This window comes from Notolepis coatsorum, assembly GCF_963971535.1.
Source record: "Notolepis coatsorum genome assembly, chromosome: 12".
Classification (NCBI taxonomy): domain Eukaryota; kingdom Metazoa; phylum Chordata; class Actinopteri; order Aulopiformes; family Paralepididae; genus Notolepis; species Notolepis coatsorum.
Genome location: NC_140176.1, coordinates 30139948 through 30157530, shown reverse-complemented (window position 1 = coordinate 30157530; position 17583 = coordinate 30139948). Strand labels below are relative to the sequence as shown.

Sequence of the window (17583 nt, the reverse complement as noted above, 5' to 3'; positions counted from 1 at the left end):
CCCATGGCCAAACTGACAACCAACAGGAAACCAACAATATATTTTACTTTGCCTAAGAGAACATTCTAGAACATTTGTGATGTCATAATGGAACATTCTAGAACATTTGTGATGTCACAATGAGACCTTCTGAGAGAATTGTTGAATATATATCGATACACAAATGTTCTAGAATGTTTGATTATAAGATGTCATAATCAAACATTCTAGAACATTTGTGTATCTATATATATTCAACAATTCTCTCCAGTAGAAGAAGAAAAAGAAGGTGAAGAAGGAGAAGGAGAAGAAGAAGAGCCCATAAAAAGAATTGCGGAGGGCAGTAATATGCCTCGATGCGTCTACTCTGCCGGAAATTCAAATAAGAAGAAGAAGAAGATCTCATTGTGCATCTTGAAACAGTACTGAACAGTACTGAACAGATAGACTAAACAACATAGATTGAAGCCTGCATTTCTCAACCAAGGTGCCTTGCCTACCGTTTTGCTGTGGAAAGAGACAATACAGAGACAATACAGACCCTCTCCCGTTGGCCGGTGGTGCACGGGCATCACCCACAATTTCCCTAGGTATTGTCTAGGTATTATTACTTTTTATCATGTCTATTTTATTTGTATTTTGCACAATTGAAGCGGGCATGGCCACCTTCATTTCACTACATGTCTCACACAATACAGATCTAACGTTAGACAACATCCTGCAATATAACACTGCTGTTAATCATCAACATAGGCTACACACAGTGATAATCATCCATGAGTTAGCACTAGGGTTGGGTACCGAACTCTACTGTCGGTCTGGGCAGGGTGTAGACTATCACATGCCTCACATGACTATCACATGTGGAGTGGCCAGACACTTCTTTTCACCTGACGGCAAAGATTTTCACTGCGAGAACCGAATGTAACGCGTGCAGAGGTTCACACAATTTCCCCCAGATCCCCTCCCTGCTGAACAGTTGCCCCGACCGACCAGTAGGAGTCGCTGTTTGCAATGATCATTCAGGACCCCTACCCCACCGGCTTCCCACCAACACTGCCGATTGTGTTTGTAGGGATGACTGACCGAGCTGGAGGTACCGCTGACAGCTCGATTTGATCCCAGAGTCTCTTTTTTTAAACAACAGATGTATTGTTTATTTTGCAGCAATTCTTTGTCGTTGCCGCCATCTTTAGTGTTACAGCCCCTCACACTCCAGTTCTCTTTTCTATCTTTTGGTGCTTTTTTGGTGGACAAACCATCGCACATGTGCACCGTGACTTGCGACTGGAGACTAGCTCTGTTAGCACACATAGCCTACTGTGTACAGACGGTTTCAAACTGTATTTTAAATTAGAAAGCAAACAAAATAAATGGACAAGAGAAAAATAAATCTGAATTTGGTCAGTATTGTCATTTGGACAAGCAAAGCCATTACTTTAAGTTGCAGGCAAGAAATACAAGCCTGTCCACTGTCTCTGGTTTTAAAACTGCCCTGTTGCAGGTCAAAATAAAAAAAAATAAAAATGTATATATATTTTTATTATCAATCGATATCGATTATTAACACTTTGATTGCCTAAGGCTAAATTCATGATATACCATAGGTTGCCAGCTCTATTTGTCTATGGATAAGTACCCCTTCTTTGCAGGGCTATAACTTTTTAAATTATATTGCTAAATTGCCATTATTATGGCCCATTCAAAGTCCTATATGTATTGTTCATTGTGTAGCAACGTTAAACTTTTTCATTCACATATTCATAGTAAAATATGGTCTAATGTATAAGTATGTTTTCATCTCTTTCTGCAGCTTTCTCCAGAACGTGATCTATAGCCCCAAATGCATTACCGGTATATTGATGATGAAATACAGTTTGATGGCAATTGGCGCGATATAAAAAATTTCAATTGGACGTGGTTCTAGAAGTTTCTACGTATCATCTGATGATGACCGGATGGCCGGGGGATCGTTTATAATTCCGTGGGCAGCGTTATATCATTCATCTAGTGTGGGTCATATGTTCATCAGAGCAGTTTATATCGAACACGTTCAAAAATAACGCTGAATCTTACCGTATATTCCTCGCGCCGTTGGACGATCAGCGTGGTGTAGACCGTTTTCGATTATGGGATGTTTATCCTGATGCACCATTTCCAGGTTGTATAATACTATATACGTCCAAATAACTATGTTTATTGAGTTAGGGCGAGCGATTGATCATCCAGTGTGTTGAGATGGAGTCCGGCTACCGATCGCGAGTGCCCGGAGCACATAGGATGAGCACTTCCTGTTTGGCGAGCCCCTCCCTCTTGGCCGATCTGCCGATCGGCCACCAGATGGCGCTCTCGAACCGTTAAACAGTTGATGGGAGCTCACCAGTACATCTCAGGGCTCCGGAAAGAAAATATGATTTCGATCACAGATTTTTGAAATATTGATATCAAAGACGAGTTACGGCGTCCTCGGCACCTTTAGCATGGCGGCGAAGGATGCCTAAAAGCGTCTTCCGGCAGTTAAAGTGTTAAAATATATCGCGATAATTATCGTTATCGTTATATTGCCCAGCCCTATATGCATATTACTGTCTCATCTCTTGGTTCTTTGGAAAGACCAGATGAGGTCAGGAGTTTGATAGTATTTACTGAGGATGGTCAGATAATGTTGATATTTACATAAAAAACATTAAAAAAAACATGAGCATCATGGTGGAACAGAGGTTCTATCAACATGAGCATCATGGTGGAACAGAAGCTCACATTCTTATCAAGACGACCCATCATGGTGGAGGATGTTTTGAGTAACTTTGTCTCCTCTGCCCTCAGCTCCTGTGCCAGCCTACCGCTGCCATGTCGGCCAAAGCCATCTCAGAGCAGACGGGCAAGGAGTTCCTCTACAAACACATCTGCACCACAGCGGCTGTGCAGAACCGCTTCCGCTACGCCAACGTCACCGCAGAGACGGACTGGGACAGCCTCACACAGGAGCACCCCTGGCTACTTACCGAGGTGAGAAGAACCCTAAAGTACTCCACCTCTACTGTCTTTAACTATGAATGAACACAACACTAACTTACCATCTTTAGATAATTAAGTACTCAACCTCTACTGTCTTTAACTATGAATAAACAACACTATTACCATCTTTAGATAATAAAGTTTGAAAACATTGTTCCTCCTGAAAACGTCAAACAGTTGTATTGCTCTGAGGTACTCAATTGATTAATTAGTTAATTAATAACTTGATACATGAATTTGATAGTTATAAACCTGTGCTTGTTGTTTTTAGTGTTTTTTTTTATTTTTTTTTATCTGAGCTTGTTGTTTTAGTGAGTTATAAACCAGTGCTTGTTGATAATGCCAGTCTGGTTCCCTCCTCCCTGCAGCGCTTGGTGGTGAAACCAGACCAGCTGATCAAGCGGCGTGGGAAGCTGGGTCTGGTGGGCGTGGACCTGGACCTGCAGGGTGTACAGGACTGGCTGAAGCTCCGCCTCATGAGAGAGACCACTGTGAGTGGACCAGGGACCTGTCGAGTCACCAGAGAACATGATACCATATTATCACCATACTAGTCACCAGAGAACATGATACCATATTATCACCATACTAGTCACCAGAGAACATGATACCATATTATCACCATACTAGTCACCATAGACCATGATACCATATTATCACCATACTAGTCACCAGAGAACATGATACCATATTATCACCATACTAGTCACCAGAGACCATACTAGAATCTCCTATCCTAGATAATCCACTAACGATAATGGGTTGTCTTCCGACATTGCTAATAAAATATTCATGGGATATTAATGTTAATCAACTTCAAAGTATTCCGAGGTAGCACGAAGGGTAATTTATGGTAAATGGTATGGATGGTGAGATTTCAGATGCTGCACACTGAGCCACAGTATGCACCACCCAGCAGCTAGCTGAGGTCAGGCCTGCTATATGTGGCTGCAAGGTCGGAGGTCATGTAATGCCAGTGTCTGCTAGGGGGGCTATTCTGGTGTCTCTCCACATCCTGCCACTACTACCACTACCACCGCAAGTCATAAGTTGGGTTTGACCTTGCTCAGTTAGTATAACAATAACAGCAGTAGTTTACTGTAGTTATACGTTGGGTTTGACCTGCTCAGTTAGTATAAGAGCAGTAGTTTACTGTAGTTATACGTTGGGTTTGACCTGCTCCGTTAGTATAAGAGCAGTAGTTTACTGTAGTTATACGTTGGGTTTGACCTGCTCAGTTAGTATAACAATAACGGCAGTAGTTTACTGTAGTTATAAGTTGGGTTTGACCTGCTCAGTTAGTATAAGAGCAGTAGTTTACTGTAGTTATATGTTGGGTTTGACCTGCTCAGTTAGTATAACAATAACGGCAGTAGTTTACTGTAGTTATACGTTGGGTTTCACCTGCTCGGTTAGAATAACCGCAGTAGTTTCCTGTTGGGTTTGGTAAACAAGTCTTTGTAATTATGTGTTTTATATATATATATAATAGTGTTTTTCTCTTCACAGGTGGCTAAAGCTAAGGGAGTTCTGAAGAACTTCCTCATTGAGCCGTTCGTTCCACATAAACAGGTAATGTCTACCAGCTGTTGGTTCAGGGGCCATGGTCCTTCAGGGGATTCCATGGGGAATATTTTAATTTAGCTTATTTCATTAAGTAGAAGTTATCCCAATGAGAGAATGTGACAGAATGCCTGTATTTATAGAAGTTATCCCAATGAGAACGTGACAGAATGACTTGTGTTTATAGAAGTTATTTATCTCAATGAGAGAACGTGACAGAATGACTTGTGTTTATACTAAGAAGTTATTTATCCCAACGAGAGAACGTGACATAATGATTATGGGTGAAACCTGGGACCAACCAACACAATGACCTATAGAGCTGCTGGTCGCAGCTAAAGAAAATATAGTTAGGACAACATCCCTAGTGTGTGTGTGTGCAGTGTATGTGTGCATCTCTGACGACTCCTCTTCCTCTGGCCCCCAGGAGGAGGAGTTCTACGTGTGCATCTACTCGGCTCGCGAGGGCGACCATGTCCTCTTCCACCACGAGGGAGGCGTGGAGGTGGGAGACGTCGACACCAAAGCCCAGCGGCTGCTAGTGGGCGTCGGCGAGAAGCTGGAGGAGGAGCAAGTCATCACACAACTCCTCCCCCACGTCCCAGACGACAGGAAAGAGTATGGAGCTCGTTATTGTTGTGGAGTTTTATTAGCAGCTGTCTGTCTGTCCGTCTTCAAAACATTTGAGTCCTCCCAGAGTTTTCACACCGTGGCCACAGGTAATACTTTCATCGGGGTAACTGTGTGTTGTTACCTGAGCCGCTCTATAATGAACACTAATGCATTTATACAGTGCATTGTAACTAGGGATGCACCGAAATTTGTATCACCGAAATATATCACCGAAACAGAAACAACCTGTAACCTAACGCGTGTTGTTGTGATGATGTCATCAAAACGCGGCTTCAGTCATTACATGCTTAACGTGAGCTCTTCAGTCCTGCGTTCTGCAGCCTGTGAAAACTCCTCTTGGGACTCGGGGGAGTCGCGCTGTTTCTATGTAAACTCTGCGCGCAATGCTTTATATCCTTATTTACTATATGCCGCGGTTATATCTAATATGCATATTCTTCAGAGCGAGAGGGGGGGGGGTTGTGTTTCTCACATTGACGCTGTCTGTCGTTGATAATATAATCTGAAGAGCATTATTATTATTATCATTCTCGAGCATACACGTCGCGTGTACTGTGCCAAAGTCAAGAGAGCACATTCATCTGGGGACTAGAAAGGTGCGCTCAGTAGAGCACAGATGTCCACATGTCTTCTCTATCTATCTATCTATCTATCTATCTATCTATCTCTCTATCTCTCTATCTCTCTATCTCTCTATCTCTCTATCTCTCTATCTCTCTATCTCTCTCTCTCTCTAGAGGTAAACGGTACTCTATCCCCCCCCCTCACAGTGAGCTGTGGTGTTCCACAAGGAAGCATACTAGGACCGCTACTCTTCCTAATTTATGCAAATGACATGTCGTCAGCCTGTGACTGCAACTTGTTCCTGTTTGCGGACGACTCAGCCCTGCTGGTCTCTGACAAGAACAAGTTGCAGGTTGAAAAAAACCCTCAGCACGGAACTAGGCAAAATCTGCATATGGCTCACTGATAACGAACTATCATTACACATGGGCAAAACAGAGTCCATTCTCTTCGGTTCAAATAACAAACTCAGCAAGACCGACGGCTTCTCAGTTACAGTGGGTGACAATATTGTCACAAGGAAAGACGAAATTACCTACCTGGGTTCCATCCTAGAGGCAAATCTTTCCTGTGACAAAATGGCATCCAATGTAATAAAAAAAGTCAACCAACGAACTAGATTCTTGTACCGTATCTCCTCTCTGGTAAACAAGAATACCCTGAAGACTCTGGCAGGAGCACTCATTCAAGGGTACTATGACTATGCGTGCACCTCATGGTACCAAAGCACCGCAAAGGCGCTTAAAACAAAATTACAAACATCACAAAACAAACTGGTCAGACTACTACTTGACCTGAACCCCAGAACCCACCTCACCCCTGCCCACTTTGACAACCTAGGATGGCTTAGAGTAGACGACAGAGTACAGCAACTTGCAATGGGCCTGGTCTACAAGATACACTATACGACCGGGGTGCCCATGTACATGTCAAAATACTTCCCAAAGGTCAGTGAATACCACAACCACTACACCAGAGGAAGCTCAACAAATCATGTTAAACCCAGATTCGGCTCAAACAAGGGACTAAACACGTTTCGCAATTATGCCACAACAATGTGGAACGCCCTACCCAAAGCTGTAAAGGAATGTGAATCCCTGCCCACATTCAAAACCGCTCTTAAAGAGCACCTACGGGAGGCTGCAATTCGAAACTGGCCACCGTAAATGCCTAATAGACAGTCTCCTCCCCACCGCATGTATATATTCCCTCCCCGCCGTATGTATATTTCCCTCCCACCCACCCACCCCCTCCTAATGTACAGTCCCCTCCCCATCATATGTATATACTCTGTCAGGATCTAGGGGTAACAGTACTGTATATTTGAATACCGCTTATGTCACAAATGTATCAGTACTAAATACCTATATGTCCCTATGCCATAAATGTCATGTATGTTGTGTATGTCATAAATGTCTATGAATTGAAAATGGGGGACCCTGATGGAAACAAGACAAACGTCTTTCTCAGGTCTGCATCCCCTTAACAATTGTATGTATTGAGCCGTACTGTATTGTACCCATTCTGCAATCTGTTAAATAAAGTTTTCATTCATTCATTCTCTCTCTCTCTCTGATTGATTGATTGAAAACTTTATTAACAGATTGCAGAATGGGTCCAATACAGTACAGCTCAATACACACAATTGTTAAGGGGATGCAGACCAGAGAAAGACCTTCGTCTTGTTTACATCAGGGTCCCCCATTTTCAATTCATCAGGACATATATGACATACATGACATACAGATAGACAGTACTGCTACATCTATACATTTATGACATACCAGATTTGCAAATACAGTACTGTTTGTGATACAAAAATACCCATAATAGTGATTATTTAAGTAAAGTTTTGCCATAATCATATATTTTTCCATAATCAGGTAGCTGAACAACATTGGTAAAACAAATTCTATTCTATGAATCATTTTCGGCATTCGGTTTTCGACCAACTGTTTTCTATTTTCGGTATCTGTTTCGGCCAAGAATTTCCCATTCGGTGCATCCCTAATTGTAACGAGTCTTCACACCATGCAAGGTGACAACCAGCTCATTCAGGAGCTGCTAGGTGTCTTGCTAAAGGGGCTGCAACCTTCAGATGAGCAGATTTGGGGTGACTGTGTCAGGAGGTAGAGCGGTCTAGAGAGGTTAGAAGTTGCTAACGAAATCATTTCCAGATTAACACTGAATGAACACTAGCGTGTCTGAGCAAGCACCTGCATTTGAAGTCTGCTTGTGCAGTCAATTGAAATCCCGCCTCCCTTCACTTGCCAGCAGGGTGAGTGGGAGCAGAAGGTTTTTTGTTTGTTGCTTTAGAAGTGGTTGCTCTTTTTAATCTGACCTGGTCTTGTCTCCTTGCAGAGTCCTGGCCAGTTTTATAGTGGGCCTGTTCAACCTGTACGAAGACCTTTACTTCACCTACCTGGAGATCAACCCACTGGGTAAGCTGTGTGAAGATGTTGTGGATATTGAGCGGGTAGATTATGGTTCACGTGAAGATGGTGTGGATATTGAGTGAGAGGTTAGATTAGGGTCCACGTGAAGATGTTGTGGATATTGAGTGAGACGCAACGTCTCTTCATTCCTCCCGCTACCCAGTGGTGACGGAGGACGGTGTCTTCGTCCTGGACATGGCCGCTAGGATCGATGCCACAGCAGACTACATCTGCAAGGCCAAGTGGGGGGATGTGGAGTTCCCTCCTCCCTTCGGCAGGGAAGCCTACCCAGAGGTGAGACGACATTCAGAATAATTGATCAGATGTGAATATGCCTTTGTTTCCTCTCTGGTTATTATAATATATTTTTCATTGTATCATGTGTTTGGAACAATGGTTGTTGGGGTCATTCTTTTTTACTTTACTGAACTGATTAAAACACCCCAGTGTCAACATCCATTACAGCAAATGAAAAAAGTAAAAGTAGTCGGTAGAGCTCTACATTGACCGAGAACAGAGTGAACATGTGGTTGCACTAGTCTTTTCATGCGTCTTCTGGAATCAGAATTTGAACATCTGATCACGCGGGATCAGATATTAGTTGTGTCCACATTTGACAGTTCAATGAGAGCTTGGTGATCAGACCGTAGCTCCCATTTAATTATGCTGTGCAACAACTGGCAGGACTCTCGTTCCTGGTCCCTGGGAGAGACGGTAAAGGAGGGCTGGTCAAGTGTACAAAAAAATCTAAACAAATGAATAAAGGGCAGGTGATTTACACGTTTTTTTGTAGATACAGTAGGGGTGTAACGGTACGTGTATTCGTCCCGCGAATTTACGGTACGGCCGTCACGGTGCGGTACGCGCACCCATGCGACGAATACGCCCCACAGCGCAAACACACCCACATGCAGGCACTCGCGATGTCCGTGCGAGAACAGCGCGTTTGGCCGGGCACACCGAGCTCAGACTTCAGAGCGGTGAAAGTGCACAGAGGAGAAAGGCACATTTACAATTGGAACAGCTGCAGGGTTATTACAGTTTTCTTTCGTTTTCTTGTGCGCCCAATAACGTTAACCAAATGAAACCAATGGAAAGAAAGTTAAACACACGCGTCGCCGACACACACACACACGCCAACAAACACATCAACATTCTCCCCCGCGGCCCGCCGGACTCACAGGCGCACAATCAAATAAAAAGAAGAAACTTACTTTTCCGGACAGATCATCTGAGCTCCACTGTGTTTAAATCCAAATAATCCTCTGCCATTGTTCTAATATGTCATCTGTTCTCTAGTTCAGTCTGGTCGTGAAGTAAAATTCTCTCTGGAAGTGAAACTGAAACTTAGCAAGGATAAGTTTAAAGGGGCAGTAAGCAAGTGGATGCCTGAACACAGAATGACACCAGTATCACCAATTACCACGGCAAGCCTATAGAAAAGTATTCTATTTAATAATAATAATTATAATAATTATCATAAATATAATATATAAATAAAAGAAATTACAAACTGTCTTTGTACTGGGCAGCACCTAGTTGTCAACAATGTCAGACTGTGGTTGTACTGGGCAGCTCCTAGTGGTCAAGTGTCAAACTGATTGTACTGGGCAGCTCCCAGGTGTGGATGTGAAGGGTGTGGCTGTAGAATGAACAAGGTGGCCTCTCGGTCGACCCTCCCTGGTTAAATGAGGCAGGATGTGAGCAGTTGTCTGGTGTCTCTGTTGCAGGAGGTTACATGAGGCTGGAGGTGAGCAGTTGTCTGGTGTCTGTTACAGCAGGTTAAATGAGACAGGATGTGAGCAGCTGTCTGGTGTCTCTGTTGCAGGAAGCCTACATAGCTGACCTGGATGCCAAGAGTGGTGCCAGTCTGAAGCTGACCCTGCTGAACCCTCGGGGCAGGATCTGGACCATGGTGGCTGGAGGAGGGGCCTCCGTTGTCTACAGGTACTGTAACGTGTCTTGCTGTGTGACGTCAATTTGTCAGCATGAAAATAACCGCACCAGGATAGCTTAGCAAGTAGCTAATCAGACCTTATCGCTTTTGGGATTTGGTACATACCCATTTATTATCAAAATATAAAGTTAGGCTAATGACCATACAATGCCTGGTCATTAGGGATGGGTACCGTTCACATTTGAACCGGTACTGGTACCTGTGAATTGATACCGGTACCCAACGGTACTTTTTCCGGTACTTTAGTCTCTAAAAATGTAATCTACCTACCTCAGTTGTAAAAAAAAAAAAAAAAAATCTAAACTTAATATTTAATAAATAAATTATGTACTATTACTTTATTATCATTTACATCTTACTGATGTAACGCACTTTGAACTGCAATCCCCCGTATGAAAGGTGCTATACAAATAGTTATTATTTATTTAGAACATATATATATATACACAGTCACACACATATCTTTAAATAAATGTTATGTTTATTTAAAAAAATATGTTTAACAAATTAACTAAAAAAGGCACACATCTATATATTTAAATACAAAATAAATAAAGGTATTGTATTTTACAAAATAACAAGTATAAAACAAGGGTAAACAAACCACTCTGGCAGCAATGAACTATTCTGCTGATAAAAAAAATTTGTCAAATACACATCTATATATTTAAATAACAAATAAATTAAAGTATTTTACAACTGATTAAACAAACAAACAATCTAGCAGCAATGAACTACTCTGCTGCTGATTGAGTATTGTAGCAGTTATTTTCGCTCCACACTCACTGTGTCTTTGGAGAAGACCCGCTCTTCCGCACTGTGTTTGGTCTTACATAACAGCCTGTGGCTTGTTTACCGACGTCACATCCGGTACTCTTCTGTCCTCCTGACTGCGCTTGCTAACGTTAGGGAGCTAACCTTATGTCCGACGATTAGCTAACGTTAGCTATAACGTTAAATAAGTTACAAATATGTGAAACTATGGAAGGAGTAAGCCGACCGCTAAAAAGAAAACCCACCGCGGCAGCGCGAGCAGAGTGGAAGTTTGGACTCTTTGGAGCTAACGTTAGTAGTGTTTCAAGAGCAGAGGTGGAAAATGAGCTACACTTGCCCAGTGTGCCCACTGTACCAAGATATCAGAGACATATACACTCTCCATGAATTGCAAAAACCCAAAGAGAGTTTGAAAACATGTATTGTGCCGTTGACATTAACGTGCGGTTTCGTTTTGCGGTAAACAAAACGTGACGTCATTAGACTTTTTTTTTTTCTTTCTCAGTACCGACAATAGGCACCGTTGGCTCTCACGTGAATCGATACTCTGTAGTACCGACGTGTTTCGGTAGGTACCTTTTTTAAAAGTACCTCAATGTACATGGATCAAATAATAGTTTCACAGACCGAAGCCACATCGTTACTAGAGAACTACCGGTAGACAAGTTAATGCTGCTGCCAGATGGCAGGTGGACAGGAAGTGAGTCACTGGCTCAAGTTAAATTAAATCAAAACCTGTTGCTACATCAGGTACAGACAATGGAACGCAACTAAATAATAACACAAAAATATAATCGGCACATTTGTGACTGTTACAGTACTCCACACAAACAAGCTTTTTTTATTTTCTTTACCGTTTGAGGTGCATCGTTTTTCATCTATTAATGCTTCCATAAAACGCATGCTAGGTACCTACTCCTACCCTTGACCAAGGTACTGGTGTTACAACTGGAGTTGGTCCCTGGGCGCCGCACTGTGGTAGTTAGGACGGGTCAAATACAGAGGACAAACTTCCCCAAGAGGACAATAAAGTAGAACCAACACAAGCTGCTGTCCTGTACTGTAGGGACAAGGACTTCTCATACTGAATGATACTTTAGATTTTTATCATTTGTGGATTTGGCACAAAAATGAATTGTAACCTATATGTGATTTGATTGATTATTTCTATATGTTTTATGGAGTGTTGATCTTCAAATTGATCACACTGTATAGCGCAGGGGTCGGCAACCCGCAGCTCTGGAGCCGCATGTGGCTCTTTATGCCCCTTTTCCACTGCATGGTACCTACTCGACTCTACTCTGCCTTTTCGGTTTTTCATTGCCAAAATTGCCTTTGTCGAGGTTCCAAGCGAGTAGAAGCGATACCAGAAAAGTGACGTGAAATACTGCAGACCACTGACTCAGAAGAGAGAAGCGTCACACATTGGAGCGTCCTGCACAAAACACAACACCGCCATCTTTATTTAGCCTCGCGTAGGATTAATTATTTGTTTGCAGCAGGAACAAGTGCAAGAAACAAAAAATTATACATTCACTGTGTATTCTGCCTCATTTATTGATGAAACAAAACCTACATCAACACAATTTACCACCAAGAGCGGAGAGTTTAGTCTCACAAAAAGATAGCTGATTTGTTAAGCTTGTTGTTAGCTTACGTGCTAATGTGATTGCGTTTTTACCATTATAAGAGTTAGCATTGTGGCTACCGTACATAGCGTGATCAATATAACTCGCTATTGATTGTTTGTACTAGTAACGTTAATGCTAGTAGAATAGACACAACGTGAGGTAATCATCATCCATTTTAAACCGGTTATTTACCTAATGCTAACGTTAGTAGTATAGACATGAGAAATAACATTAACGTAAGCAGAATAGACACGAGAGGTAACGTTAACGCTAGTAGAATAGACACAATGAGAGGCAATGTTAACATTAGCAGAATAGACACGAGAGGTAACGTTAACGTTAGCAGAATAAACACAACAACAGTCTGGTTAATGTTGTTATTGATTGAAACTGTTTACTCTGGCTTGCTCCAAGCCCCCACGGACATAGCTATGCTCACGGAGCTCTCATGCTGTACGCCAGCGGCCCCGCCTCCCCACACAGAGATAAAACTGAGTACTACCTGCAGTGGAAAACGAATGAAGTACCAGGTACCTAAAGCGAGTAGAGTCGAGTAGGTACTATGCAATGGAAAAGAGGCATTTGTCTTTAGCCACTCTGCAGTGGCTCCCTGTAGGTTTGAAAAATAATATGGAAATAAATAACGGCTATTTTTATAAAAAAAATTATTTTGGAGATCGATGTGATACTGTGAACTGAAATAAGTGTTTAATATTTCATCAACTAAAATATACGTAACACCCCGCTAAGGCTGTCCCCGAAGCCTGTTTTTGGGATTCGAACTTCGTCAGGGTTTTGCGAACGGAATAAAGAAAATAAATTTCTTTAAAAAATTTAAAATAAATTGAATAAATTATATATATATTGTAACTGAGGGGTACAATTCCCTGACTGTATTGAGAGTATGGTATTATTAAACCACTACTTAGTTATTTACTTTCATTACTGGCCATACAGTACATGATATATCTGGTGAACACCCACACAAGAATACGACAATGACACCTAAAGTTCTAGTTAGAGGGATTTATTATTATTAAGCAAGCAACGGTAGGTTACAGATTGAGAATTATACTTGCGCTTGTAAGGCGAAGAACCCTTAAAGTAGGTTGAGAGCGTAAGTCCATGAGAATAGTAAGATGGGTATAACTGACGCCACCTGTAGCATAGTAATTACATAAGGCACACTAGTAGTCAGCTGAAGACACTGGGGGTTCCCTCCGGTTGTAAGCCGGCAGGGTAGAGGAATGTTCGGGTGCAAAGTCTGGGTCAACGAGGAATAAAGAAGCTCCAGCTACGGGAGTCGATGCATGTACTCCCCTTGATCGGCAGACAAAGCAGCAGCTATAATCCAAGTATGCTCGACAGCATGGACGAAAGCTAGCCAGCCTCTGGTCCTAGAGGCGGGCTCGAGGGTGCTCCTCACAGGGGTAGATCCCACACGACAGTGGGGTAGACGGTTCTCTGCTCCAGCAGCCACAGTACCAAAGCAATATAATCCAGCCAGAAAAGGCTCTGCATTCGCCGGTGTAGATTCTCCGGTGTACTATCCTTCACATTAAACTAGGTTGAACTCGACGTTACTTCACTAAACTATGACACTTTACTATCCTATTCGCACATGTTCTAAGTGCTCTATTTAGACGCAAGGTTGCTCACTTCACTTGGTCGTTGACTCGTGGTGAAGGCTTTACTAGTAATGAACGAACTGATACTTTGAACGAATTGCTGCTGTTTCCACCTGCGCCGTATTTATACGTAAGGTGAATTATCTAGTGCCAACCTCAGTTCTGTCTCGTATTACTGCGCAAACCTGGACATGTTGAGACATGCCTTGGCGTTGTCTTTGAACTTGCCATTGGGGGTATGGCCGTTGGCGCCTAGGGGTCGCTGTCCAATAGGAGAACGAATATTATGGTCTGGTTTGTACCTAGGTAAAGGGATATTCCGTGTATATATACAAAGAATATACAAGGGATATCAAACGATATACAAATATTATACAAGGGATCTCAAGCAATAAATATATATATTCGGTTTAATCTGACCCTTTGTAACATATATAATTTTTTTTTAATATAGTCAAACTAAATCCTCAATTTGAATAAAGTGATTAATCTGATTAAATTAGTATTTTTTTCTTTTATTAAATCAACTTTCCAGCCCCAGACCCAGCACAGGGAGAAGCTCCAGCCAAATAAATCTATTAAATCAACTTTCTTTAATGAATATAACTCATCGGTTTCTTTTAACCCATTCAGTGCCAACCACGAGTATAGTTGGGTTAACTCGCCATCGCTTGCGTGCCAATCACAAGTATAGTCGGGTTTTAATCGTTATTTCTTTTATTAAATTTTTCATCCATCCAGCCTGACGTTATCATTGGGAATGTGTCTGAGCTCGCAAAGGGCAAATACCGCCGCCGGATGGTATTGCACATCATTGGATTGGCTGGGACTGTGCATCAAAAAAATAAGTCCGGTCCAGGTTTTACTTCTCGGGCATGCAGCTGGATACTATTGCATTGAGTCCTCCCACTGGGAGCATCGTGGATTATGTGTTTTGGACTATAACGTTGGATCAAGGGACGTGATCGATATTTGGAATGGCGATCAGGAATTGGATTCATCTTTTTGCATGATATCAGATGTGAGGTAAGGCCTTTATGTTACGAATCTTGGGGTAATCGAATGTTCGAACGTTTGGGCTCAGCCCTACACCCCACGCCTCTCCCTGCCATCTGCAGGTGGCTAAGTTTCCAAATCTCCAATAAGCTAACCATGGATAACTCCAAAAAATATTAAGTAGAGGGTTTAATTCAGCGTGGACAATTCATTTGCTTTCACTACTAACGATGCAGGCGTACCTGTACTGCTTGATATGTGGCGAGAAATTAGCAAACAACAAAATCCACTCAAAGAAAATCTAAAGCATGTATTTAACAAGCTCTAAATATATATATTTTTTTATATTAACTTAATAAATAAGCAAAAACTTCAATGAAAATGTAATGGATAATAGAATATATAACTGATAAAAAAAACAGATAAGCGCATAAAACGCTGAAAATAACCAACTGTACTAAGCATCAAGAGTATTTTCAATGAGGCTATTATTATTATTATAATTTTGCAACAAGATAGCCTACATAGAACATAAATAGCCTGTCTCAGCTGACTCGCATGGTCCCGGGGTGTCAGCCCTGCAGCGCATGCAGCCTGGTCACAATCAGTCCAAAAACACTTGCTCGGATGGTGCTCTGCCAGCCGGGGGAATCCCCCAGCAAGTGACAATAACACTTTCACACAAGTGAGCTTTCGGTTGTCAGAGCAGTCCAACTGCCTGTCGTCAGGGCAACCTTGCGACCTAGTTCTCTCCACAAGAGCTCCTAGTTCTCTCCATTACGCTCGCGTCTGGCGGCCAAATCTGTCTGACGGCGCACTGGTGTATATATAAAATGATATTAAATATAGAAATAGATGTGTTTATTATGATTAGAGAACAATTATTTCAATAATATATGCCATATTCTATGCGCACTGCCAGCCTTTATGCACGGAGAGATATACTTTCAATTTTGACAGAAGATAATCTCCAGATTCAGATATCATTTAATACAAACGGTTCCAAAGATATTTAATGTTTGTAGGCATATTTTCCAACAAAATGTCTCTTATTAGGAATGGATGTGTTGCCAGCTGTCATTTCTGCCCGTCTCCTCTCCGACACTTGACACCGAACGAAAAATAACAATAGGTACATACTAGAAATAAGCTTTTGAATAAATTCCAATCGCTCTCTATATATAGTATACATATATACCAACGCCTACGTCTTCAACAGAGGACTAAAAGTATGGCTGAAATCAAAGCAGCAGTGCTCACATAATATGTAGCCTATAGACGCGGACTGGTTTTGTTTTGATCATGGATTCTTGAACTGGTTTTCTGTTCTGATTTTAGTCTCTTTTAGAAAAGCCTCAATGGACTAGTGTTGAAAACTAGCACTTGTGCTATAAACACGCAAAACACCACATCTGGTCTGTCCACTGTGACTGGTCCAATGTAGCTGTGGTGTCCATTTTAAATAAAGGTTTTCATTCATATAAAACGTTATACACTGTTATCTTCATTTTAAGGGTAAATAGGTTTTGCAGCTCCAGGTGAATTTAATTTCATGCATGAGGGGGCAAAAATGGCTCTTTTGATAGTAAAGGTTGCCGACCCCTGGTATAGAGGATCACAACGGAAATGTTTCTGTTTTCCTTGACTGTATGCATTAATGGGATGCCAGGAATGTTTTTAAAACTGTCAAATAAAAGGAGCTCGTCCCTCTTGTTCTGTAGCGACACTATCTGTGACCTCGGGGGGGTGGACGAGCTGGCCAACTACGGCGAGTACTCTGGAGCACCCAGCGAACAGCAGACCTACGACTACGCAAAGACCATCCTCTCCCTCATGACCCGGGAGAAGCATCACGAAGGTGGGCCATGGACGCTCTCTGGAACACTGTTTGAAGCTAGAAAGCTACCTAGAACATTTATTTTCAAAGGTGCTTGAAGTCTATCTGAAGGCGATGTTTAACATGCTCTATACTGGTGTCTACTCCCTACAGGGAAGGTGCTGATCATCGGAGGGAGTATCGCCAACTTCACCAACGTAGCGGCCACATTCAAAGTGAGACTCATTTCCTACTTCGTACATTGTGCTGTTGTGGCCCTCAAACCACTAGGGAGGGTTTGCTAAATAAACGAGTAAACATTTCGGATAATGACCCCTTCTGTCACATACCTGACCCCTGCTGTCGCATACCTGACCCCTGCTGTCGCATACCTGACCCCTGCTGTCGCATACCTGACCCCTGCTGTCGCATACCTGACCCCTGCTGTCGCATACCTGACCCCTGCTGTCGCATACCTGACCCCTGCTGTCGCATACCTGACCCCTGCTGTCGCATACCTGACCCCTGCTGTCGCATACCTGACCCCTGCTGTCGCATACCTGACCCCTGCTGTCGCATACCTGACCCC

The 17583-nt window shown here is 42.4% G+C and overlaps 1 protein-coding gene across 1 annotated transcript in view; it reads left to right on the top strand.

The window, feature by feature from the left end:
• Positions 1–17583, top strand: part of LOC311238584 (ATP-citrate synthase-like) — an 81903-nt gene that overhangs the window by 13282 nt on the left and 51038 nt on the right. Inside the window, exons 2-10 of the mRNA XM_084326693.1 lie at positions 2806–2988; positions 3366–3488; positions 4507–4569; positions 4988–5178; positions 8119–8198; positions 8356–8486; positions 10021–10139; positions 16900–17036; positions 17169–17230. Coding sequence (XP_084182819.1) covers positions 2830–2988; positions 3366–3488; positions 4507–4569; positions 4988–5178; positions 8119–8198; positions 8356–8486; positions 10021–10139; positions 16900–17036; positions 17169–17230 — 1065 coding nt within the window. The 5' untranslated portion in view covers positions 2806–2829. The remainder of the gene's footprint in view (positions 1–2805; positions 2989–3365; positions 3489–4506; positions 4570–4987; positions 5179–8118; positions 8199–8355; positions 8487–10020; positions 10140–16899; positions 17037–17168; positions 17231–17583) is intronic.